The sequence below is a fragment of the Oppia nitens genome, unplaced genomic scaffold (genome assembly GCF_028296485.1).
Source record: "Oppia nitens isolate AA-2021 unplaced genomic scaffold, nextdenovo-longstitch-racon4-pilon3 scaffold16_pilon_pilon_pilon, whole genome shotgun sequence".
In the NCBI taxonomy this organism is placed as follows: Eukaryota; Metazoa; Arthropoda; class Arachnida; order Sarcoptiformes; family Oppiidae; genus Oppia; species Oppia nitens.
The window spans coordinates 392,245-419,637 of NW_026533195.1; the positions used below are offsets into that span (position 1 = coordinate 392,245).

The 27,393-nt window shown below is 19.9% G+C and overlaps 5 protein-coding genes across 5 annotated transcripts; 3 read left to right on the forward strand and 2 right to left on the reverse strand.

Moving 5' to 3' along the window:
* Positions 1 to 910: 910 nt before the first annotated feature.
* Positions 911 to 2,160, reverse strand: LOC128965193 (uncharacterized). The gene is made up of 2 exons (XM_054311846.1): positions 1,336 to 2,160; positions 911 to 1,282 (listed from the first exon to the last, which is right to left on the reverse strand). Exons 1-2 carry the CDS (start codon positions 2,134 to 2,136, stop codon positions 911 to 913), a joined length of 1,173 nt encoding a protein of 390 aa, XP_054167821.1. The 5' UTR covers positions 2,137 to 2,160.
* A 38-nt stretch (positions 2,161 to 2,198) lies between these two features.
* LOC128965194 (ABC transporter G family member 20-like) lies at positions 2,199 to 4,819 on the reverse strand. The gene is made up of 3 exons (XM_054311847.1): positions 4,448 to 4,819; positions 2,596 to 2,950; positions 2,199 to 2,225 (listed from the first exon to the last, which is right to left on the reverse strand). Exons 1-3 carry the CDS (start codon positions 4,783 to 4,785, stop codon positions 2,199 to 2,201), a joined length of 720 nt encoding a protein of 239 aa, XP_054167822.1. The 5' UTR covers positions 4,786 to 4,819.
* A 5,042-nt stretch (positions 4,820 to 9,861) lies between these two features.
* Positions 9,862 to 11,417, forward strand: LOC128965197 (uncharacterized). Its single transcript, XM_054311848.1, has 3 exons — positions 9,862 to 10,174; positions 10,946 to 11,302; positions 11,413 to 11,417. Exons 1-3 carry the CDS (start codon positions 9,862 to 9,864, stop codon positions 11,415 to 11,417), a joined length of 675 nt encoding a protein of 224 aa, XP_054167823.1.
* Positions 11,418 to 13,607: 2,190 nt separating this feature from the next.
* Positions 13,608 to 14,692, forward strand: LOC128965035 (macrophage mannose receptor 1-like). Its single transcript, XM_054311689.1, has 2 exons — positions 13,608 to 13,851; positions 14,508 to 14,692. Exons 1-2 carry the CDS (start codon positions 13,622 to 13,624, stop codon positions 14,680 to 14,682), a joined length of 405 nt encoding a protein of 134 aa, XP_054167664.1. The 5' UTR covers positions 13,608 to 13,621; the 3' UTR covers positions 14,683 to 14,692.
* A 6,105-nt stretch (positions 14,693 to 20,797) lies between these two features.
* Positions 20,798 to 24,224, forward strand: LOC128965198 (aquaporin-9-like; the record flags this gene model as incomplete). Its single annotated transcript, XM_054311849.1, has 4 exons — positions 20,798 to 20,875; positions 21,925 to 22,057; positions 22,579 to 23,074; positions 23,770 to 24,224. Coding segments are annotated over 4 exons (1,110 nt in total), but the record flags the coding sequence as incomplete, so codon positions are not given.
* Between the last annotated feature and the right edge of the window lie 3,169 nt (positions 24,225 to 27,393).

The window sequence follows — 27,393 nt, forward strand, 5'->3', positions numbered from 1 at the left end:
CAATAATAAATTAAAACTTAGTTTATTATAATGTATATATATTTTTTTTAATAATAAAATATAATATAATAAAATCAATATTTATTATAGTAAATAAAAAAATTGATTTCAAATAACATTATAAACTAATCTCTTTTTATCAAAAATTAATAATTGAAATACTTATTGAATTAATTAATAAACTAAAAAATAAATAACTATTATATCTAGTATAAGATAGAAAATTTTCTTTATATAAAACATATATAGTTTTTAAAAAATTAAATTTTATATTAATAGATATTAATAAAAAAAAAATTGATTAATTATAAATTTACAGTAACTTTCATTTAATTTTATTTATTTATTTATTTTTATATTTACAAACTTATTGCCACTTTTAAAAACTGTAAATATTTAAATACTTATTAAATTTTCTATTTATATTATTTTAATATAATAATTAATTATCATCACACTTTAATTGTGTAATAATCTATAATATAATTGATTTAAAAAAATCAAAATATAATAATAATATTAAAATTATATTTACTAATAATAATAATAATAATAACAATAACAAATAGTTAATAAAAAAAATTTTAAAACTAATTTTTACATTAATATAATTATCATACGATATAAATGAAAATAATATATTATATATTGTTTAAAATCAATAATAATAATCAGTTTAAAATATTTACAACAAAAACAAAAAAAAATTTTTAAACAAAAATTATACTTATAGTACATATTTATAATAATAATAATAATAATTAAAAAATAAAATATTTAATTAAATTTTTAAATAATTCAAAAAATTGATTCAAAAAAAATACACAATAACTATATCATAAATTTTATATATAWAAAAAAACAAATAGCAACAAAAAAAAAAAATTATAAATTAAAATTAACCTAGGTCCTAAAATTGTCTATATCTAAATATAAACAAGGCCAGTACCAGAAACAGTAGACTGGGTGCCAGGGTTACGGCAAACCCGAACATAACCGCCCGATTGGCCAGTGGCCAACCGCGCAATATAATATTGCGCATAGTTTCCACTGGGACACACAGGGGGCTCAATCGGTTGGCTAGTTGTAGTAGGGGGTCCAGSGATTCCAGKGGCCAAAACATACCCGACGTAAACAATTGGGGGGCGCACAGGAACCCCAGGACAATCATACAATGATATTCTTCATAGAGTGCAGCCGATATGACCAGWCCCGACGTAACCGCGTTGACGGCCATTGCTARCAATAGCCCGGCCGCTAGCATACCGGTACCGTTGTTGACCTCATTGAATACGTAGAAAGCGGCCGGTACATAAGCCCAATTTGTAGACATGCCAGTGCCARGTTRGTYAGCAAATGTGATAYSAGTACCAAATGATGGCCAACGCCGGCCACCAATGATCGTTCAAATAGACCGTCTTTACGTTCCTGTGTCAGACCCAGTGAGGACAGTACTATCTGGCTTAGGTAGATAAAAAACATCAGATTAGCCGCTAGGCCAGTATCTTTGAATATCAGATTAGCCGATTTGGGTGTTTTCTCAACACGGATAGGTATGTCCATCATTAGTGGTGCACCACTAGCACGACCACCACTAGCACCGGGTGCTGCTGATGATGATTGCCGATTGGCCGGTTGGTTAGTCGTTAAGTTAGATACTACTGACCAAACGGCATCACTCAATGAATGCATAAATATATTGCCAAATATTATCTGGGAATTATCTACATAGACATGTAGGGAACTGGATGTTAGTATATCCTGATCGGCATCGTACGGATTATCCAGTCGCGAGTCCATTGAATCCGAATAGTTCTGATGAAACCATACGGCACCGACTGCCTGGCCATCGACTACCGCTTGTATAGCACTCGCAAGTGTCGGATAGCCGACTGGTCTCAGTAGGTGTCGTTCCATTGGTTTCAGTGATTCGAGTATATTGTGACTATAGGTTGTTTGGTCAGCGGCTACGGCACCGGTAGTTAAATAGTCACTGTTGTTATTATTACTATTAACATGTATGTCCTCTTCATTGAATACAGCAATTTTCATTTCAATCATCGGTTTACTATAAACTAGACAATAGATGACTACCTGTGTTGCCGGTAATAGCATACATATCAGTGCGCTATTCATATTTAAATATTTTAGCCCGTTCCTCTTGATTAATACTAATATTATCCATAAATTGAACATGATCATTTCAATGATTGTTTTCTGATCTTCTAATAATTTGGATTTTATTGAATTTGTATTTAAATTATTAGTTTTATTATTATTATTATAAATATTATTATTATTAATTAAATTATCATTATCAATATTTAAATTAATATTATTATTATTACTATTATTAATATTAGCATTTATTTTACTATTATTATTATTATTATTATCATTATTATTATTTAGCATGCTAAAATTATTATTATCATTATTATTTAGCATGCTAAAATTATTATTATTATTAGCATTATAATTATTGTTTTGATTTTTACTTATAATAATATTATCAKTATTATGACCWTGATAATTTTTWTTATGTTGCTTATTATGATTATTATTATTATCTAGCAAGCACAATTTTAGGAAAACCATTTCCAATGAACTACACGAATACTGGGTAACTAATTGTTGGGGATTTCGTTCGGCCAACAATCTACCGTTCCTCATCAGGCCAACCGTATGGGCATTGTTAGCCTCCTGGATATAGTGTGTAACAAACATAATAGTAGATCCTCCCTGTAGGCACCGTCGGTTCAAATAGTGCCAAATATTATGTATAAGTAATAGGTCGATACCGACAGTAGGCTCGTCCAGTATGAGAAGCCGGGCATTGTTTAGTAGGGCTGCCGCTAGACTTAGGCGCCGCTGTTGGCCACCGCTTAGGTCGCCGACCAGACACCGGTCATCGTCCGGCAATTCAAGCATTGATTTTAGGGTTTTATATCTATTTAAACAAAAAAATTAAAAAAAATTAATAAATGTGTTGTAATTAATAAATTTTTAAAAAATTAATAAATGTTAAAGTTTTTTTTGTGTGCATTGTTTTTGTTTTTATTATATTTTATTTTTTTTTATTAATAATTTAGTTAAATATTATTAATTTTTATAAGCAATTAATATATACTGTATATAGTTTTTTGCATTGTTTTGTTTTTATTGTATTTTGTTTTTTTTAATTAATAATTTAGTTAAATATTATTAATTTTTATAAACAATTAATATATATATATAGTTTTTTAAGTTTTTGTTTTGTTTTATTTTATTTTAATTAATAATTTAGTTAACTATTAATAATTTAATAAACAAATAATATATACTGTATATAGTTTTTTAAATTGTTTTGTTTTATTTTATTTTAATTAATAATTTAGTTAACTATTAATAATTTAATAAACAAATAATATATACTGTATATAGTTTTTTGCATTGTTTTGTTTTTATTGTATTTTGTTTTTTAAATAATAATTTTATAAACAATTCATATATAGTTTTTTTGCGTCGTTTTGTTTTTACTGTTTTTTACATTTACATTACATTTAGTTATATATTAATAATTTTATTAACAATTAATATATATATATTTATTAGTATCTACTTATTATATGTATACTATTTTATAATTTATAAATAATAATAATATTAATACAATTACATTTAAATCTAAGATAGTTTATTATATATTTTTTTGAAAAATATTATTTTTAACACTATTATTATTATTATTTAAACTTAATATTATTTGTAATCTGATTATAAATAAAACTTTTAATCAGTTTTATATTAATAAATAATAATAATAATAATAATTGTATGAACAAAAAATAAAATAAAAACTAATTAGTCGGACACACACACACATAGATTAAATACATACAGTACACATACATTAAATACATACAGTACACATACATTAAATACATACACACACATACATTAAATACATACAGTACACACACATATATTAAATACATACACACACATATATTAAATACGTACACACACATATATTAAATACATACAGTACACATACATTAAATACATACAGTACACATACATTAAATACATACACACACATACATTAAATACATACAGTACACACACATATATTAGATACATACAGTACACACACATATATTAAATACATACAGTACACACACATATATTAAATACATAAACACACATACATTAAATACATACACACACATACATTAAAACATACACACACATAGAGATACATACATACACACATATATAGAGATATACACACACACACACATACAGTACATACCCACATACAAATACATACACACACACACACACACACACACATATGCACACACACATACACACACACACACACACATACATATATTTTACATACATTTACACACACACACACACTCACTAACACACACTAACACACACATACACTCACACATACCTGTCCTCAAACTCCGTCCGCGATTGTCGATAAATATGCTGAAAGTAGCGCATAGTCTGTCCAACATTGAACTGCAGGCATAGGGCCTGATTTTGTGGCATATAACTGATACGACTGTTAGCTCGGGCACCGGGCGACTGGTGGCCATGTATCCGGATCTGACCATGTTGCAAGTTTATACGGCCCAATATCAATCGCAACAGGGTAGTTTTGCCGCCCCCACTCGGTCCTAACAGTGCATATATCTGGCCGGTGTCGACACTTAATTGCAAATTATCMAGTACTTGATGTTTTTTATTGTAMCGGAAAGTCACATTTTGCACATGTATGGCACTCATGATGATGATGATAATGATGCTGATGACACCCACTCACCCACAAAATATAATAATATTTAGTTAAATATATTTACAAATATATAGACAACAAAAATTTCAACACAAAAAAAACGATTTTTTATTTACAGTAAAAGTTTATATTAATTATAATAATATCTATTTTTTTTGTTTATTTGAAAATAAATTATTTTTATTATTATTAATTATAATTATTTATATTATTATTAATTATAATTATTTATATTATTATTAATTATAATTATTTATATTATTATTAATTATAATTATTTATATTATTATTAATTATAATTATTTATATTATTATTAATTATAATTATTTATATTATTATTAATTATAATTATTTATATTATTATTAATTATAATTATTTATATTATTATTAATTATAATTATTTATATTATTATTAATTATAATTATTTATATTATTATTAATTATAATTATTTATATTATTATTAATTATAATTATTTATAATATTATTATTATTGAAAATATTATTTAATATTAAATATAACAAACAGTATATATATATATTAAACGATTAAATGTGTGAAAATTTTTTACAGATCACTATTTTTATAGGTAATATATATTTATATTTTATTTTTATTATTTTCAAATTTTCTAAACAAGGACATATTTCATATATTTTTCTGTAATTTTTAAGGGGTTTTTTTATTTAAAAAAAATAAAATAAATTATCATTTAAACTATAATTTAATTAATATGCACTTACAGTATAATAATAATATTTTTAACAATTAATATTTATTAACAAAAAAATGCCCTTAAAGTACTTATACTGTCAATTGATTATTATTATTAATATTATTATTATTATTATTAATAGTAGATTTTCACTATAATTTTTATTTATTTATTTTCACTAAATAATATTAAAAAGTATTAAAAATTATTTTTTAAGAAAAAAATTATTATTATAAAAATAGTTTCAAAATATAATACACACATAGAAAAAATAAATATATATATATWTTCACATATCTATCACAAAATTAATATTTATATGTCTATTAAAAAAAAAATTTTTTTTTGAAAATTAATTTATATGTCTATCAAAAAAAAAAAATAAAAATAAATATGATGTTTAAAATATTTAATACATTATTATTATTATTTTAATTTAATGTTTTTTTTATTATTATTAATAGTATGATCACTACTACTACAACAACAATATATATATATATATATATAAAATTAATAATATAAATACCATAAGTGAGTGAGAAATTTATTATTATTATTATTATTATTAATAGATGTTTGTGTATTATATTAAACTATTATAGATATCTATATATATAATATATGAAAATATTTTTTACAACAACAACAACAACAAAAATTTATCAAAAAATATTTCAAGCTTCAAAAATATAATTTATTATTTTCATTATTATTATTATATTTTCTCACATTTTATTAATAAAATATAAAAATATTTTTATTAACACATATTTTTGTTGTCTCTCTCTCTCTCTCTTTACGATTGGTTTTATGAAATAAATATTTATTTCTCTCACAATATATTGAATGCTTAGTTAGAAAATAAAATTATTATAAAACAAAAATTGTAAACAAAATAAATTAACTAAAAAAATATATATATATATTCAATATTTTCCTAAATAATAATAATAATAATAATATTAATACAAGTTGTTAGCCTTTTATTATTATTAGTATTATTATTATTATTATTACTAGTGAGGCACTAGTATGTAGGACAGGGATATTATGTAATAATAATAATATTAATTATTATTATCTTACCATTGAATTATTATAATAGTAATAATAATACTACTGTGTAATGTAGTTATGCAATCATCTTAAATAAATACAAAAATAAAAACATAATAAATAAAATATATATACAAAAAAATAATAAAAAATAATATTTATTAGTTGCGTTTATGTTAATTATTTAAATATTAAAATTGATTTTAATATTTATTGTAAATAAATGCTAATAAAAAATATAAGTATATGTATTGATAGATAATAATTATAATTTTCTAAATAAAAATTAATAAATAATTTATATATATATATATATATTTATATTTATATATTGATATATAAAAATATTAGACATTTATTTTATTGGAATTTTGTTATTGTTTTTTTATTGAGTAAAAATTTACTAAAAAATTTTTATATTTATATTTTTTTTGTAATATACAATATAATTAATTAATATATATATATATATTGTATAATTAATAGATTTATATATTAAATACAATAAAAATTCATTAAACTAAAATCTAATAATTTTAATTCACATATATATATATATATATATATATATATATATAATTGATATATATATATATATAGTTTTTAAAAACACTAATCTCATGAGAGACTTAAACAAAAATGATTTATTTAATATTTAATGGATACCATATAAAAATTAAATACACACACAAACACACAAATTTAATGATTAAAAAATATTTTAAATTAAAATATATATCTATATATATATATATAAGTAATAAAATGTTGTAAATTGGCGCCTAATATATAGGTCAACATCAAAAAATATTTTATCTCAAAAAATTAATTTCAGATTTTTACGCTTATATTTATATTATAATAATAATATATTAATATATATATATATACTAACACTCACTTATGCTAACAAAATCATAAATTATTTAAATTATCTTTCATATTATTACCGCATTAGTAATACTATTATATATATATATTAATAATAAATACTTATATATATATATATATAATATTTAATTATTTATAAATTATCAACATTTATATATATATATATATATATTTGTTAGACTAGAAAAATAAGATAACGCATAATACGGTTAATTATATGTTTAACTAAATTAAATGATAAATAAAATATCATAAGTTTTATAAATATTTTTATTTTTATTATAAAACATTAGTAATAATAAAAATTTTCATAGCAATTAAAAGGAGAAAATATTATATTTATTTTTAAAATAAAAAATTTATATAAAAAAAAAAGATTTTTTATATATAACTTATTAGTACATATTTAAAATACACTTTAATAATCATTATTAAATAATAATAAAAATATGTTAAGATTTTTTTTCAACAACAAAAAATAATAATAAAGTAAAAGATAAAACAATAGAAATAATAATAATAATAATATTAATGTTAAAATTATTTGCATTATATATATATATATATATTATTTCACACACAATGGTGTTCACACCCAACAAATATATATATATATATATATATACCTGTATTTGTATTACATTAGACAAACTTTACACTAATTATCAATATATAAAGTTATAAATATATAATATATATATAAATTATATGTATATTATATATGCATTATTGATAATATATATATATATATTAATAAAATATATAAAACAATAGAATATTCTTTAAAGAAAAAATGTTTTATAGAATAAAAGTTTATTAAAAAAATAAAATTATTTCTCTCTCTCTATATATATATATATATATATATATATATATCTTTCAAAATACCTATTGAAATATTTTTAGAGTTAATTACATAATGTTAATAATAATTAAGAAAAAAAAACATTTATAATATCATAAAAACAACATCAATACTAAAAATTTTTTTAATTAAAATGTTTGCATAGAGGGTTATTGATTGAAATTTTTTTCTATACCTATAYMTATATATATACTGTATCTAAAACAATGTTATAATTTATGTAAATTTTTTTTAATATGTGAATGTATTATATATTTTGTGTAATATATTTAGTTCAATATATAGTAGTACATAGTTTTACTAATTTAAAAGTTTCCCAGACAAACATATATATATATATATATATATATATAGAGAGAAGAGAGAGAGAGAGAGAGAGAGAGAGAGAGAGAGAGAGAGAGAGAGAGAATACTAATACTTATACTAATATTATTAATATATTGAGATTTAATTAAGAAATTCTTAATGTAATACAAAAACAACAATAAAAAACTGTATATAAAAAACTCTCATTATTTTAGTGTCAATACAAACTGATACCTAAATATTAATCAATTTGCAAGTGTGTGTATGTGTGTGTGTGTGTGTGTGTGTGTGTGTGTGTGTGTGTATGTGTGTGTATGTGTGTGTATGTGTGTGTATGTGTGTGTATGTGTGTGTGTGTATGTGGTATGTGTGTGTATGTGGTATGTGTGTGTATGTGGTATATGTGTATGAGGTATGTGTGTGTATGTGGTATGTGTGTGTATGTATGTATGTGTGCGTATATGTAAGTGTGTATATATGTATGTGTGTGTATATGTATGTGTGTGTATATGTATGTATGAGTGTGTATATATGTGTATATATGTGTGTGTATGTGTGTGTATGTGTGTGTATGTGTGTGTATATATGTGTGTGTATGTATGTGTATGTATGTGTGTGAGTCTGACTCTTAAAAAGTCAATGTCTATGATAGACATTGGTTTAGACTATGATATAGTTTTGACTGTATATACAAAATATAATAAATACATGTTATACTAATACAGTATACTCTATAGACAGTATATACTGTATGTATAAGTAAGGATAGGCAAAAATGTGTCTATATTTACACAAAAGATTATAACATATATAAGTAAAATAAAATAAAGATAACACACAAAAAATTTTAAATACTTTTATGCATACAATACAAAATACCTCTATATAAAAATCACATGTAAATCATGTGATTATTTTGTTTTTAAAATATTTAAAAAAAAGTATATACATATCATATGACTAAATATATGATAAATAAACATATAAATAGACTAAAACAAATTATTTATTATCAGTTTTATTATATTAAAAGTAGTGAATGTTTGACACAAAATAATAATAAATATATAAAAAAAGTTTTTTATTATATTATTTAGATTAGTTATATTAATTATATTGTTTTTAATGTTTAATAATTATTTTATTTAAACATCAATTGATTCATTCATCTAATAATATATTCAAAAGTGATTTTTATAATTGTAATAAAACATTCAAAACTCAATTATGGCATCACGTGACAACAGCAATAAAAATCATACATTTGGCAATGCATTTGTTAACTTTATCAACATATCTAAACAACAACAACAACCACATCAACGACCACAGCCACAGCCACATCAACGACAACAGCCACAGCCACAGCCACAGCCACAGCCACAGCCACAGCCACAGCCACATCAACGACAACAGCCACAGCCACATCAACGACAACAGCCACAGCCACAGCCACAGCCACAGCCACAGCCACAGCAACGACAACAGCCACAGCCACAGCAACAGCAACAGCCACAGCCACAGCAACGACAACAACAAAGTATTTCTGTATATCATAATGTACACCAACCATATTCAGATTTACAACAACAACAACAACAACAACAACAACAACAACAACAACAACAGCAACCGGACACCTCAAAATTCAACCAAAATTTACTCAACAAAATGTATGGTATTATACTTAAAGATAAGTCATTTTGCATTCATATTGGCAAACTTAAATGTATTGAATGTGATGATTACATTGAAATTAATGATTATAATCACGTAATATATTGTTATGAAAGACATATAAGTCAAACAAAACACAAAAATAAAATTATATTAAATGCTAATAAAAGAAAATCAACAGAAAATTTGACGCAAATACTTCCAAAATCTAAAAAAGATTTTATACTTCAATTATGTATAACATTAATTGCTGCGAATATTCCATATTACAAATTGCAATTTGAAAAATTTAAAAGCTTTTTGACTGAATATACTCAGTACAATATACCTGATGAGTCAATAGTAAGAAAACAATTGCCAATAGCATATAATTTAATATTAGAAAAATTAAAATCGACTATTAAAAATAATTTTATTTATCTTATATTTGATGAAACAACTGATAAAAGCACTAGAATTGTTTTTAATGTTTGTGTTGGGATATTAGATGGAAATTTACATAAACCAATGTTGTTATCAACAGAGTTTTTAAAAAATACGAAAGCAGATTCTATAGTTGAAGCTGTAAATAATGCATTAAAAAAACTATATGGAAATAATATCCCTAAAAATAAAATCAAATTATGTATTACAGATCAAGCAAAGAATATGATTGCTGCTGTAAATAAACTTAAAAATATGTTTGATGATTTAAGACACGTAACATGTTTAGCACATTGTCTTAATCGCGTATGTGAACATATAAGATTAAATAATAATATTGCAGATAATTTTGTTGGAAATATGAAAAAACTTTTAAATTTTTCACCAAAACGAAGACAAGAATTTAAATCTCTTTGTCCTAATATACCTTTGCCTAAACATCCAATACTCACAAGATGGGGTAGTTGGCTTAATTCTTCATTTTATTATTTGAAATATTACGATAATGTGATTGATTATGTTAAACAATTGAAACCAAATAATGATGTGATTAAAGAATTGAAAAATAGTATCAATAATCCTATACTTAAGCAACAACTTATTGACTTGAAAACTTTTGACATAATTGTTGATAATATTACTTCATTAGAATCTGATTCTTCAACTATTTATGAACAGATTAATATTATTAAAAATTTAAGAAAATGTTTAAAATCATCTGTTTTAGTAAAATTAAATAAATCTTTAGAGAAAAATCCAGATTTTGAGTATTTTTATAATAATAATGAAAATATTTTTAAATACGCTCCTATGACATCATGTGTATGTGAAAGGTCATTTTCAGTTTATAATGATGTATTTTCACATAAAAGACGAAATTTTACTGAAAATAATATTTCAATGTATATGTTTGTAAATTTTAATAATTTTTTATAATTTATATTTTTTATAATTATTTATAATTATTTATAATTTTTTATTATATTTTATTATTTTTTATAATTTTTTTGTACCTTAAATAAAAATATGCATATTATTTTTTGTGTGTATTTTTTATATTTATAAAATACGACGTTATTATTGCTAACTCTACACAACCATACGTAGACTGCCGGCGATTATGTATAAGTCTATTAAAAATGTTTGCCATTCAATACTACCTACAAACACATTGACAGTACACTTGACATCAATTCATATAAATATATTATTTTGTTGTTGTTGTTAATAACTAAACTATACTATACTAATACAAAAAAAAACATTAACTTATAAATAAAGTGCATATATATTATATAATCTAATAAAACTATATATATATATATAAAAAAATTATATAAAAATTAAAATATTCAATCTTGAAAAATAAAAATCAACAAAAATAATAATAATAATAATAATAATAAAAGTTTTGAATAAAATTTAATAATTCAATTAATTATTGAATAAAAATTATATTCATATATATATAATTATTTTTAAAATAAAAATAATTAATAAATCAATAAAAATTTAATCGTTTTATTTATTTTAGTTATTTTTTTTGCAAATTTATATCGTTGTGTAAACAATTTTGTGTAATAATTATTTAATTTTTGTTGTTGTTGTGGTTAGTTTGCTGTAAGCAAAATAAAATTTAAAATAAAAAAAAATAATAAAATATTTTAAACTTACAGTTATTAATCAGTTATAATATTAAAATCTAAATTATTAATAATAATAATAATTAATAAAATTATGAAATTTATTTCAAACATAATAATTATCAAACATTATATAAATAATTTTTATTTCTATATTTTATTGTATTGTTATATTGCATATACAAGTAAGTGATTATTTTAACATTTTAATTTTTCAACAAAAAAAAACAAACAAATTTACATATTTTATGATTTAATTATTTTTATAAAATAAATTATTCAATATTTCAAGGTATTTCAAGATTGTAATGATTATTAAATTTTGATTTTTATTAGATATAAAAATTTAAAAAACATTTATATTGATAGTATATATTATATATATAGTATAATTAAAGTATTCAAATATTTAAAATATTTTTTAATTAATTAAATGGAAAATTTTATAATTCATTATTTTTCCAATATTTAAATTTATTAATTATTTTATATGTAAACTTTTTTAAAAAAATTAAATATTTCTATTAAAAATTATAATTAACATTAATTTTAAACAAATGAAAATATATTAATAGTATAAAAATTAAATATTATTTATTATTTTTTTTAAAAAAAAATTATTATTTAGTATTTACTAAAACATAAATAAACTTATAATAACTTCAATATCTATATTATATAATATTCACTTACAATATAATATACGGTGAATAAAATATATGATAATAACTTTTATATGGAAAATAAATAAATATATATTTTTAAAAAAAAATATTTGTAAACATAAAATCAAAAAAATATTTAATTAAAATAATTAATTGCTATTTTTTAATAAATGATTAGCTTGATGAAAAATTATTTTTAAATATATATAAATAATTATATTATTAATCTATCAAATCAAAAAATAATTAATTAATTTAATTAATTAAATAAATAAAAAAAAATCTATTATTATTATTATATAAAAAAAACTATCAGTTATTTTATTTGAATACAAAAAAATATAACAATAATAATAATAATAAATTAATTAATTAATTAAAATAAATAAAAAATACTATTATTATTAGAAAAAAAACTATTATTTATTTTTTATTTGAATAAAAACAAAAATTAATACTAAATTATAATAAAACTAACCAAAAAAAAAAAAATTAATAATAAATAAAAAATTAATAACTAAATTTTTAGATTGCGATGAATCGGCATTCAATCCCAGGGAGGGTTGGCTGGTCCGGGGTATGAAAGGCTATCGGGTKCTAACAGGTGTCGATGCCAGCTATGATGAAGCTAAAGAAATCTGTCAAATATTGTTTAGCTATCATTTTGGACATTCCTATAGTCAACTGTCCCTGGTATCCATTAATAGTACTGAGGAACAGCGCCTGGTCTACAGTTTGGTGTTGGCATCCAAACACTCCCATGATCAGTTTTGGATTGGGGCCCGGGATGATGAAATACATGGGCTCAGGTAGGTTGGGTGGGTGGGTGTGTGTAGATAGAGATATGGGCAAAATGGATAGTGTTTCTAGAAAATTTCCCTGATTGAAAAAAATAGTTTCTACTAGAAAATTTCTAACTTGAATAAATTTCTATATATATATATATTAATAATAATAATAATAATTATAATAATAATAATAATAATAATAATAATAATAATAATAATAATAATAATAATAATAATAATAATTATAATTATAATAATTATTATAATAATAATAATAATAATTATAATAATAATAATAATTATAATAATAATAATAATATTAATAATAATAATAATAATAATAATATTTAGCAATAATCAGTTATTTTTTGTTGTTGTAGTAAAATTTGAATCAATAGTCGATATTATAGTTTTTAAAAATATAATAACAATTAATTAACTTTTTTTTAAATTAATAATTCAAAATATTATTAATAATATTTTAGTTTTTCTATGTTTACAAAAATAAAAAACAATTTATTACATCAAAAAACAAAATAAACTTAAACCATAGGGGGTGGGGTGGGGGTAGGGATCCCATAGATAGATAGATAGATAGAAAAATTGTTGTTTTTTAATATATATGTTAGAAATTTATTTTATAAATTGATCTCTCTGATTTTTTCTAAAAACACTAGATGGGTGGACGGCCAGGATGTTAAATGGACAAATTTTGTACAATACAGGAAACAGTCACCCGGGCAACGGTGTGTAGCCCTGGATGCTACGAAAAAGGGTAGGATTGAGAACCCGGGTAAATGGGTTTTCGATCATTGCGGTTCAAGGAAGGGCCTAATTTGTCAACGGGCCTAGGTAGTCTACGGGGGGGGGGGGGTGTATGGGTAGGGTAGGGTAGTTTATGGGTAGTTTATTTTTTAGGTGGGCAGTCTAGTTGGGTAGTATAGGGTGTGATGTCTAAACCTAGTAGTATAGGGTGGTAGAGTAGGGTGGTATTTTTTTTTTGAGGTTGGCAGTCTAGGTGGGTAGTATAGGGTAGGGTGTGATGATGTCTACACAATAGTAGTATAGGGTGTAGTATAGGATAGGGTAGTTATGTGATGTCTACCTAGGAACTCCCTACCCCACCCCGCCATAATAATAGTATATATATATACTAGTAATAGTAGTCTTAGTAGTTAGTATGATATGGTACCTAATTTTTTTGCCACCTAACAATGATCTAGGTGGTTTACTACTAATAATAATAATTAAAGTATTATAATAAGTTATTATAAAATATTATAAATTAAGTAATAATAATAATAATAATAATAATATATTTAAGTAATAATTAAATATTTATTATATATAAATATATAAATAGTTAACAAGTTCTAATATTTATTTAATTATTTGTAAATTTTTTTTATAGATTTGTAATTTATAATATACTAGTATATTGTAGTAATTATTATAATATAATAATATTGATTAGTATTTAATATATATATATATAAATATTTATTAAAAATAAAAATTAATTGTTGTGGTGTGTGTGTGTGTGTGTGTGTGTGTGTGTGTGTGTGAGTGTGAAAATGTTTAACAATTAGTTAATTGTTTTTTTTTGTTTAAAATTTATTTATTAATAACTTATATTTTTTTAAATATTTTTTATTGGCAAAATTGCTATGTTTAAAAAATTAATTATTTATAGAAAAATTTAAAAACTTATAAATACAATTAAAGTAAAAATTAAAAAAATATAAATTTAAAAAAATTACTTTATTTCATGTAGTAATTTATAATTCAATTATTTTATATCATTATTATTATTATTATTACTAAATATTTAATATTTGCATAAAATATAATAATAATTATTATTATTATTATAACAGTGTCAATTAACGTGTATGATAAGCAATGATATTATTTATTAACTAATTAATTGATAAAATATAATTTAAAAAAAAATTATATTGATTTTATTGTGTGCATTAATTGCCAAAAATAAAATGCATTTAAAAATTATGATAATTTTTAAAAAAAAACTAAAAAAAAAATAATTATTGATATTTAGATTAAATATAGTATACAGTATTACTGCAATAGGAAATTACATAATATATATATATATATATATATATATATATAAATTTAAATTTTATTATTTATTTATTTTATACTATAGATTAAATATTAATTATGATGACCTTGCTTATAATTAATGAATTAGTAATTATATTTAACAACAAACAACTAAAAATTTAAAAATTATTTATCAATTTTTAATTAGTTTTATTAGATTTGATTTTCCAATTAAAATTGATGAATATTTTATATATATATATTGAAAAAAATAAATAATTTTTTTTCTTTGATAGTAATTAACAATTAATTATTATTTTCTCCTCTTTATTATTATTATTATTATTAATATACTGTAGTAATGTCTATAAAAAAAATTTAATTAATAAATTAATTCAATATATATATTGATATATAAATATTTTGTTGTTGTCATTATAGTTGATATGATTAATAATAATAATAATAAGTTTACTAATACTTAATATTAATAAATAATAATAATAATATCACTGAGTCTATAGTATTATTATTATTATTATATAAATATTAATTATATATTACTCATAATATTTAATGATAGATATGATATCAAAAAAATATATATATTAATATTTAACATATGATTATATGATAATAATTAGTTAGAAAATTATACGATATATATATATAGTAACTGTAAATAAAGATTAAAGTTTATAAATGATTTCAAATTTATTATTTATAAAATCAATATTAATATCTATTATTATTATTATAATTATTATAATCAAAAAATCTTATGGGAAATAAAATCTAATCAATATTATTGTTGTTAAACTATTTGTTTTAAATAAATAATATATTATAAGTGATTTTTTAATTGTATAAGTTATTTACTAAATTGTTTAAATTTTAAATATTGTTAAATAATCTAATGTATTAATTACAAGCTAAACATATAATTTATTTTATTATAGATTGATTTATATATATATATATAGAAATATTAATTGTTATTGCAATTTATAATTAGTTATTTATTGTTATAAATTGCAAATATTAAAAAAATAATTTTTAAAATTCAATTGTATTTATTTAAAATATTTAATAAAACTTAATTAATGATTATTTAATTATCTGAAAATAAAATTTAATAATATTATACATTCAAAAAAAATATTGTTTATATATTTGTCAAATTTTGGCTGAGTTTTCAATAAATTATTTATATTTTGTTTTTTGTTTTTTGTTTTTTGCTTAAAACTATATCAATGTTTATCAATTTATTTATTTATTTATTAAGTAATTTGAGTAACTTATTAGTTAATTAATTATCATTTATATTTTATGCGATACATTAAAATATATATAATTATTTTTATGTCAAATATAATATAAAAAATATTTTTTTATTTACAACAATTAACAACAACAAAAAATTATTTAATTCAAGTAAGTAATAATTATTATTTTTTATCTAATTAGCAAATAATTTAAAACAATTTATTTTGTTATAAATAGTATATTATATTATTATTTAGTTTTTAAATTATTAAAAAAAATAATTTAAGATTTTTTCTAAAAATTCGTATATATTATACTTTTATCTAAAATTATAGATAATTTAATAATAATATAAACTTATTTAAAAAAAATTGTTAAATTTAATATTTACAGTTTGTGTGGCATTAAAAAAATACAAACAAAATGTTATAAATTATAAATTAAAAAAATACCGATAATTAAAACTATCAAGCTCATAAACTTATAAACAGTTTTTAGAAAAAATTAATTTAATAATTATTTAAATTATCTAATCTTATATTTAAAATTGTTTTTTTAGACTAATTAAACATTAATTATTATTATTTATTATTTTAGAAATATATTTGTTTAATATCAATAATAATTAATAATAATTAATAAACTAATGCTAAAGTAATTTATTGTTAAATATGATTACAATTTGTAAAATATTTTTTTTTAAATATAAAATCAATATTTTAAATATTTTAAATTATTTTCACAATTGAATATTGAATTCAATATGTATTTTTTGTATGTATAATAAATACATGAAACATTTATTAAAATTAAAAACAAGTATAGATATTTTGTTTGTTTAATTTGTTTAAATAATAAAAAATAATAATAATTATTATTATTATTATTATCACTCTATTACTTATTAATCAATAAATTATTTTATGATTCATATCATATATATAATATATAATCTATAATTTAGACTCTATATAATAACAATAATATATATACTGTATATATACATACTATATATACATACTATATATACATACTATATAAACATACTATATATACATGATATATATACATACATATCATATATATATTTATTTATTTACTACATATACATTATATATATATATATATATATATATATATCTATATATATATATATATTTATTTACAGAATATTTTATACAGAATATGCGCTAAACAGGCGCTCTCTTATTGCTAACAATTCAACGACAAAATGAAAACAAACAATATATTCAATATATATATATATATATATATCTGACTTAATATAAACATATTATTTTTTTGGATAATAAATAGACATTTTATTATTATTAATTTCACTGAAAAACAATAACACAGAAAAAATAAAATTTACGCAAATTTTTTTAGACATAATTGAATTTTAATAGTTATACTAAATTATTTGTAACAAAAAATATTGCTATATTTAGTATGTGTATTATAGTTGAATTATTAAAATAAAAATTACTAATATATTTATATATATATATATATTATAATATATATATATATATATTATTTTTATAATTAAATTAATCAAGTTTTACAAACATTATTAAAAAATGTTGTTATAATACATGATTGAAACAAATATTGTTTAATAATAATAATATATTTATCATTGATAGTACAAATTTATAATATATTTTAGACAATCATTATTTATTTTTGTAAGTAAATTATTTATTTATTTATTTATTTACTATTAAATTATATTTACATTATTTATATATATATATATATATATATATATATATATATATATATATATATATATATATATATAAAATGATTAGATATTGAACACAAAATTCTGTTAATTATACATATTTTGTATACATATATATATATATTTATATAATTTGCATTTAATATCAACAATTATAATGAATATTATATTAAAAATAAATCTAATAATAAATACAATATATTTATACAATATATATATACATTATTTTTGAGTATAATATAAACAAATTGCAAATATATTTAATTATAAACCACATAAATAATATGCTATTACTATGACTTTATTTTAGTTGCACTTTCAAGTACTCTCTCTCTCTCTCTCTCTCTCTCTCTCTCTCTCTCTCTCTCTCTCTCTCTCTCTCTGAATATACAGAATATTCTGATGCAATATATTGCAGACAATTACATACAAACCCACAGTTGTTATATGTCTATTACACACATAACATACACACATAACATACATACACATAATATACACACACATACATACACCTAATATACACACACACATACATACACACACATATCACATATACATACATACACATATACACACATAACATACACACACATAACATACACACACATAACATACACACACATAACACACACATATAACATACACACATACATAACATAAACACACACACACACACACATACAAAAACATAGTAACAAACATAATGTAAATCTCTATAGTTATAAAAACTACTACTATTTAGCAATAAATTTGTCTAATAATCAATTTGTTAATCACTAACCAAGTCTAACAGTTTAAAACTCAATTATTTTTATGTATTATAGTATTAATAGTATCGTTATATTTTATATAATTTACATATATATATATATACTGAATATATTAATTAAGTTTATACTCTAATAATACTAATACTGTAAATAACTAATTAAATGCAATTAATTTTTGAAATATTTAATTTGTTTACAGAATCGTATGTATAATTTATTGAATAAAATTAGTTTATTATTGAGTTTATAATATTTTATTTTTTTGAATCTAAAAATAGTTTCTCACTTTTAATCTCTCTCTCTCTCTCTCTCTCTCTCTATATATATATATATATATATATATAATCTCTATCTATCTATTTTTCATCGTATATCTATTAAATTCTGTATATTATATATATTATATTATATAATATATATATAATTAGTAATATAATATAAGAGAGAGAGAGAGAGAGAGAGAGAGAGAGAGAGAGAGAGAGAGAGAGAGAGAGAGAGAGAGTAATAATGTTTCAATAAGTTTACGCAATTGCCGTCTATTATTGCAGTAGACGATTGACATTAAAAATTATACCCACAATATATATATATACAGTATATAATATAGTGATACACACTTGTATTACCCGAATATAAAATAATATTAAATACAATATATTGTATATTTGTCATCATTATTATATTTTGCAGCTATCAATTTTGATGACAATAAATTTTATTTAACTTAAAATTTTTTTAAAAATATTTTATACCGGTATATATATAGTTTAAAATAAGTTATATATATATATATAATTACTTAATAACTTTTATTTTTTTAATTTAAAATAGTATTTAATAAGTTTAGTAATAAATAAGTTTCTTATTTTTCAAAAAAATAATATTAATATTATTATTATTATTTAATAGTCCATTGATATATTATATATATATATATATATATATTTTACAATTGTATTTGTAATTATATATATACATGTAATTTAATATCAATATTGTTTTGTAATTTTATCAATATAATACCCACAAAAAAATTAGTATAATTAATTATAATTTTTTTTCAGATAAATAAATGGATAATAATAATAATAATAATAATTCAAATAAAAATTGCGGTCTATTTTGTGGACGTCGACCAAAATGGTTGCGCGAGTTTTTTGCCGAATTTTTTGGTACATATTTTATTATTGTAAGTATTTTTAAAAATATAATCAATATTATTATATTAAATATTATAATATATATATATAATTTTAATTAGCTATATATATATATATACAGCTAATTAAATAACTGATTAAACTTATATATATATATATTAGTTAGTATTAAATATTAAATTTATTTATTAAATTTTTTTTATAATTAATTAATTATTTAATACTATAAAATATAGTTATATATATATATATATATATATATATATATATATATATATATATATAGCTAATATTTATATACTGTATATAACTATTAGTTTATCTATTATATTATATCAATATTACAGTTATTTTTTTCAATAACATTAGTATTAAATTTTTTATTATCAAAAAATATTTTTACAATAAAAAAAACTGTAAATAATAAATTAATGATTATATTATTATTTTTTAAATTTTATATTTACTAAACTATTATTAGTTGGAAAAATAATTTTTTAATTAATTTTTATAATTTAGGAGAAAGAAAACATTTATTTACTTTTTGCTAGCATTTTAATTAATTAATTAAGTTACTTATTAATCTACTAAAATAATAGTCAATTAAATAAATTGAAATGTAATAAAAACAAATTTTTTTTTATTGTTGTTATTATTGTGTTTTTATTATCAATTTTATTAATATATCATTTATTATATTTTATATTAATTATTATTATTACTGTTTTAATATACTTTTAATTAATAGTGTCAATAAACTGTTTGATAATAAATAAATCAACTAAATTGTTAAATATTTTATTTGTTATATACAGTAAATAAATATATATATATATTAATAATATATAACTTAATGTTTAATACTAATAATTAGATTATAATATAAATCAATTATTTTTTTTAATAAATTTTTAATACAATCCAAATTAATTATTATTAATTTAATTAAACTAATAGTAAAAATTATATTTAGTATGTATTTTATATATATATATTTATAATTTATATAAAAATATTTTCTAATAATTTTATTTAACATTTTTTTAAAAAAAAAATTTAATTAAATTAATAATAATAGGCATTTGGTGACGGTGCTATAGCCAACTATCTACTAAATAAAGATAATAAACTAGGTGTCGACCATTTTGCCGTTTGTCTAGCATTTGGTGTCGGGGTTATGGTTGGCGTTGCCATTGCATCAAAAATATCCGGTAATTATAACATATATACAGTATATAAATATATATATATACTAAACAATTTAGTAGTTAACTAAAAAATTGTCAAAAAAATTAAAAACTTAAAAATATATATTATTTTTTTAATAACATATATATTAGTATTGTATATATATATATATGTTGTATGTGTTTTTGTATGTGTTTTTTGTATGTGTTTTTTTGTATGTGTTTTTTGTATGTGTTTTTTGTATGTGTTTTTTTTGTATGTGTTTTTTGTATGTGTTTTTTGTATGTGTTTTTTGTATGTGTTTTTAATTTTTTTTTAATTAAAATTTAAATTAAAAATGTTTTATTTTAATTTTTGCTTTTAAAAAATATTTTTGTTTGTATTTTTTTTTGTTAATAAATATATTAAATTAATATTTATATATATATATATATATAGTGTATATATAAATACTTATATACAGTATATACCATACAATGTATTAACAGTTATATATCCTATTATTATTATTTTTTATATATATATATATATATCTAACATACAGGTGCCCATCTAAACCCTGCCGTTACCGTAGCCCTGGCCTCGTGCAACAAGTTCCCAGTGCGCAAAATACCCCTATACTTGCTAGCCCAGTACCTGGGTGCATTTGCGGGTGCATTCAGCATATTTCTAGCCTACTATGAGGCTATCGATGCCTACGATTCCGGCCATCGGATACCCTATCGGACAAATACTACCGGTGCTGTTTCTATGGCTACTGGCGGTATATTTTCAACCTATCCGGCCGCACACGTATCGTTAACCGGTTCGCTAGTCGACCAGATTGTGGCCACATCGATGCTCCTATTTGCCGTAATGGCCATAACAGATCCGGGCGGTTTAAATACACCGAAACCATTGGAGCCACCGGTGTTGGCCCTATTGATTACGGGTATATGTATAGCTTTCGGCTTGAATTGTGGTGCCGTATTGAATCCGGCCAGGGATCTGGGTCCCCGTTTTTTCCAGCTATTAGCCGGCTATGGCTATCAAGCATTTAAGTATGTATTTTAATTTGCTGCTATTATATTATATTATTATTATTATTATTATTATTATTATTATTATTATTATTATTATTATTATTATTATTATTATTATTATTATTATTATTATTATTATTATTATTATTATTATTATTAGTAGTAGTAGTAGTAGTAGTAGTAGTAGTAGTAGTAGTAGGAGTAGTAGTAGTAGTAGTAGTTAGCTAGCTAGCTAGCTAGCTAACTGTGTTGATCTATCAAAACATTAATAATTTTAATTAATTAATTAAATTAATTAAAAAAAAACACAATAAACAAAATTTGTTTTTTTAAAATATAAACTATTAGTTATATAAAAAATTAGTTAATAATTTACAATTAGTTTTTTTTTTAAAAATTATTTTATATTTAAATAAATGTTTACAAATATTTAAATATATAATAAACAAAATAATAATAATTTAATATTTAGTTTTATATAATATATATTAATTATGTTATATATATATATATAAATAATGTTTAATTTGGTTACTTGTTATTAGTATTTAATTTATTTTATTATTGATTTTTATGTTTTTTTTTCTTTATAATTGCATTTTTATATAAAAAAAAATTAATACTTTATATATAAACATTAAAAAAAACTAACTTTTAATTAAAAACATACATTTAATTAATTAATTAATAATTATTATTAATTTTTTTGATAGACCCGTTCAATGTCTCTATTGGCTGACTGCCGGTGTTATAGGTCCGCACATTGGCGGCATACTGGGCGCCTGGACCTACATGTTGACCATCAGCGGGGAACGGTATGTCTACGACGATGATGACGATGATGACGGCGACGACGATATTGGATCCGATAGGTCGGACAGTCGACGCCAACAACGCGGCTATAAGTTACGCACTATGGATACACTAGCTATTGGTGGTGGCGGTGGTGGTGTAGGCGGTGGGGGACTGGATGTTAAAAATAATGGCCAGTCATCGTCATCATCGGATAGGATAGTAGATGATGGTGGTGTCAATCAGCCATTGATGTCCATAGTACCTAACCTGGGTACTATTACTACTAATAATAAATGTATAGTTAATTTGGAGACAGCCTAAACTAAACTAAAAAAAAACTTTTACTTATTAGGACTGTCCTAATCCCACCCCTTCCCCATAAAAATAAATCAATCAATTAATAAAATATTTTTAACTTTTTGTTATATGGTGTACATATAATAGTAGTGTACCGTACTGTATATAATATGTTTGAATACTATTGTTATTATTATTATTATTATTATTATTCTCATTTTAATTTATAATGTTGTTTTTAGTTGCTTATTGTTATTTTTATTTATTATTTAAATTATAAATGTTTTTTTTAAAAAAAGGTCAACATTTATAATCACTATATATATATATATATCTATATATATAAATATATATCTCATTAATATATATCTATATAGACAACTCATTAATAAGTGAATTGATATAAAATAAAATTTAAAAAAAAATTGTATTTGAAAAATTAATTAATATAAACGAAAATAAATTCATTTACGTCATAGGTATTATATTATATTATAAGGGTTGCACATACACATACACATACACATACACATACACATACACATACACATACACATACACATACACATACACATACACATACACATACACATACACATACACATACACATTCACATACACATACACATACACATACACATACACATACACATACACATACACATACACATACACATACACATACACATACACATACACATACACATACACATACACATACACATACACATACACATTCACATACACATACACATACACATACACATACACATACACATACACATACACATTCACATACACATACACATACACATACACATACACATACACATACACATACACATACACATACACATACACATACACATACACATACACATACACATACACATACACATACACATACACATACACATACACATACACATACACATACACATACATGTTGAATTTAATTTTAGTTAATTTTTTATTTACAATATGTTTAATAGCGTTTTAAATAACAAATTATTGACGTATATAACTAGTAATTAATTAATTTTATAAATATTTTTTTTATTATCAAATCATATATATATATATATATATGTGTGTTATATCTTTTAGTGAATACGAATAAAATTGTAAAAATAAAATAAAATAGAAACTATAAAATCAAATTAATTTAAAATTCAAACAAACAAAAAATGATGAATCGCTTTCTAGTATTATTTGGATCAGTCGTTTTGTTTGTATTGGTTTTTCGTAAGTTTTTTTTAACATTAATTATATTATAGTTAATTATATAGGTATATATGAAATTATAATAATTTTATTCATTATTATTATTATTATTATTATTAATTATTATTATTATTATTATATTTATATAGTATCAAGCACAACAAAATCTAAACCTCAAGATTTTAGAGATTTTCCAGAATCACAATTAAAATGATAATTAAATTTTAAAAAAATATATTTGTTTAATAACTAATATATGTTTTATTATATAATTAATATCGTTATTTACAAAAATATTTGTATTTCTAAATTAAAAATGTTTAAATAAATAAAAACATAAAAAATATAAAAAAATTAAATTAAATACATTTTTTAAATAAATAATTTGAAAATTAAATGTTATAATTGATTGCTACTATTTTTAATATTTTTTTTATTACAATAATTTACATACATATTTTAAAATAAATATTTAGATTTTTTTAATTAATTAATTTTTTAATTTTTACTAAAAAAAAGTAAGATCAGGAAAACAATCAATTTATATAATTAGATTAATATATTATATAAAATTTAATGTTAGTTAGTAATAGTAATTTAAATATATTTTACAGACAATATATTTTTTTAATATATCAATATTTTTGATGAGAAAACATTTGAGAATATTTATAACATATATATATATAAAGAGTGTTATATTTTTTGAGTTATTTTATAAATAATTTTATATATAGATTACATATATGTTTAACACATAATTAATTAACGTTTTTTTTTATTGTTATAATTTTGTGTCCCATTGTTTTGTGTATCACTTAAAATATCTAACACTCTTTACATTATATATGTAAACAAAATTTGTTTTCATTATATTAATTTAAATAATTAATTTTAATAATTTGTTGGCTACACAGTATTGAAATAATGTGCCTAGAAATAACTAAAAGACATAATGTGTACTCAATAGCTTTATTAATACTCATTACAATACAGTGTCGCCAACTTTTTGTTTTTTAAAAAAAATTAATTAATATATATATAAACAATTTTGGTTACTATATATGTTTCTAATAAAAATTCTCGTCAATGTTTGTGAATCAAAATGTTAGTATATTTATATATTTTATATTAATTATAGTATAATATAAAAAAAATCATACTGTATTAATATTAAGTTTACACTTATATAAATAATAAAGTATTTCAAAAATTAATATAATAACGGATAATACTAATCCACTAATTAATAATTGAAATAATAATTTTAAATCATCTAAATGAATACTATGATATTCAATATCATATTGATTATCATTACTATTATGTATTGAATTATGATTATCTATATTTATATTATTTTTTATTTGAGTAGATATTTGTAGATTTTCCAATTTTTGTCGATATGAAATCAATCCAGATTCCCAAAGCGTTTGAAATCTAAATAAATATAAAAAAAATAATTTAATGGAAATTTATTTTAATAATTTTTTTGAATTAAATTTTATAATAATTAAAATAATAGTAATAATTACTTTAGTTTTATCATTGATGTCCAACTATTGTTTAAAGATTTCCTAATACATAGGCCGGCCATTTGTAACCATTGACTTTGCGATGACTTATGAAGCGATAAATCTTTGTTATGATTGATTAGTCGATCTATATTGTCATCAGATGTTATAAGTACCGATTGATCATTAATTATTTGTTTTAAAAATTGTCTACTATTAGTAAATTTGTATAGATTTTGATACTTTAAAGTTGGATAATTTTTCTATAAAAAATAAATATATATAAAAATTTATATGTTTATTTATATGTATATTTTAACGTTTTATTATTATTAAGAAAAAAAGCATACAAACCGATAGATAGTTATTATAAAGATAACTGGATTTGTCGACTAATATTAAATTATTATGATTGTTGTTGTTGTTGTTGTTGTTGTTGATTATATCGTCAAATGTATCTATATATGATATTGGTTGTTTAGTATATTCCTGAAGTAATTGACTATT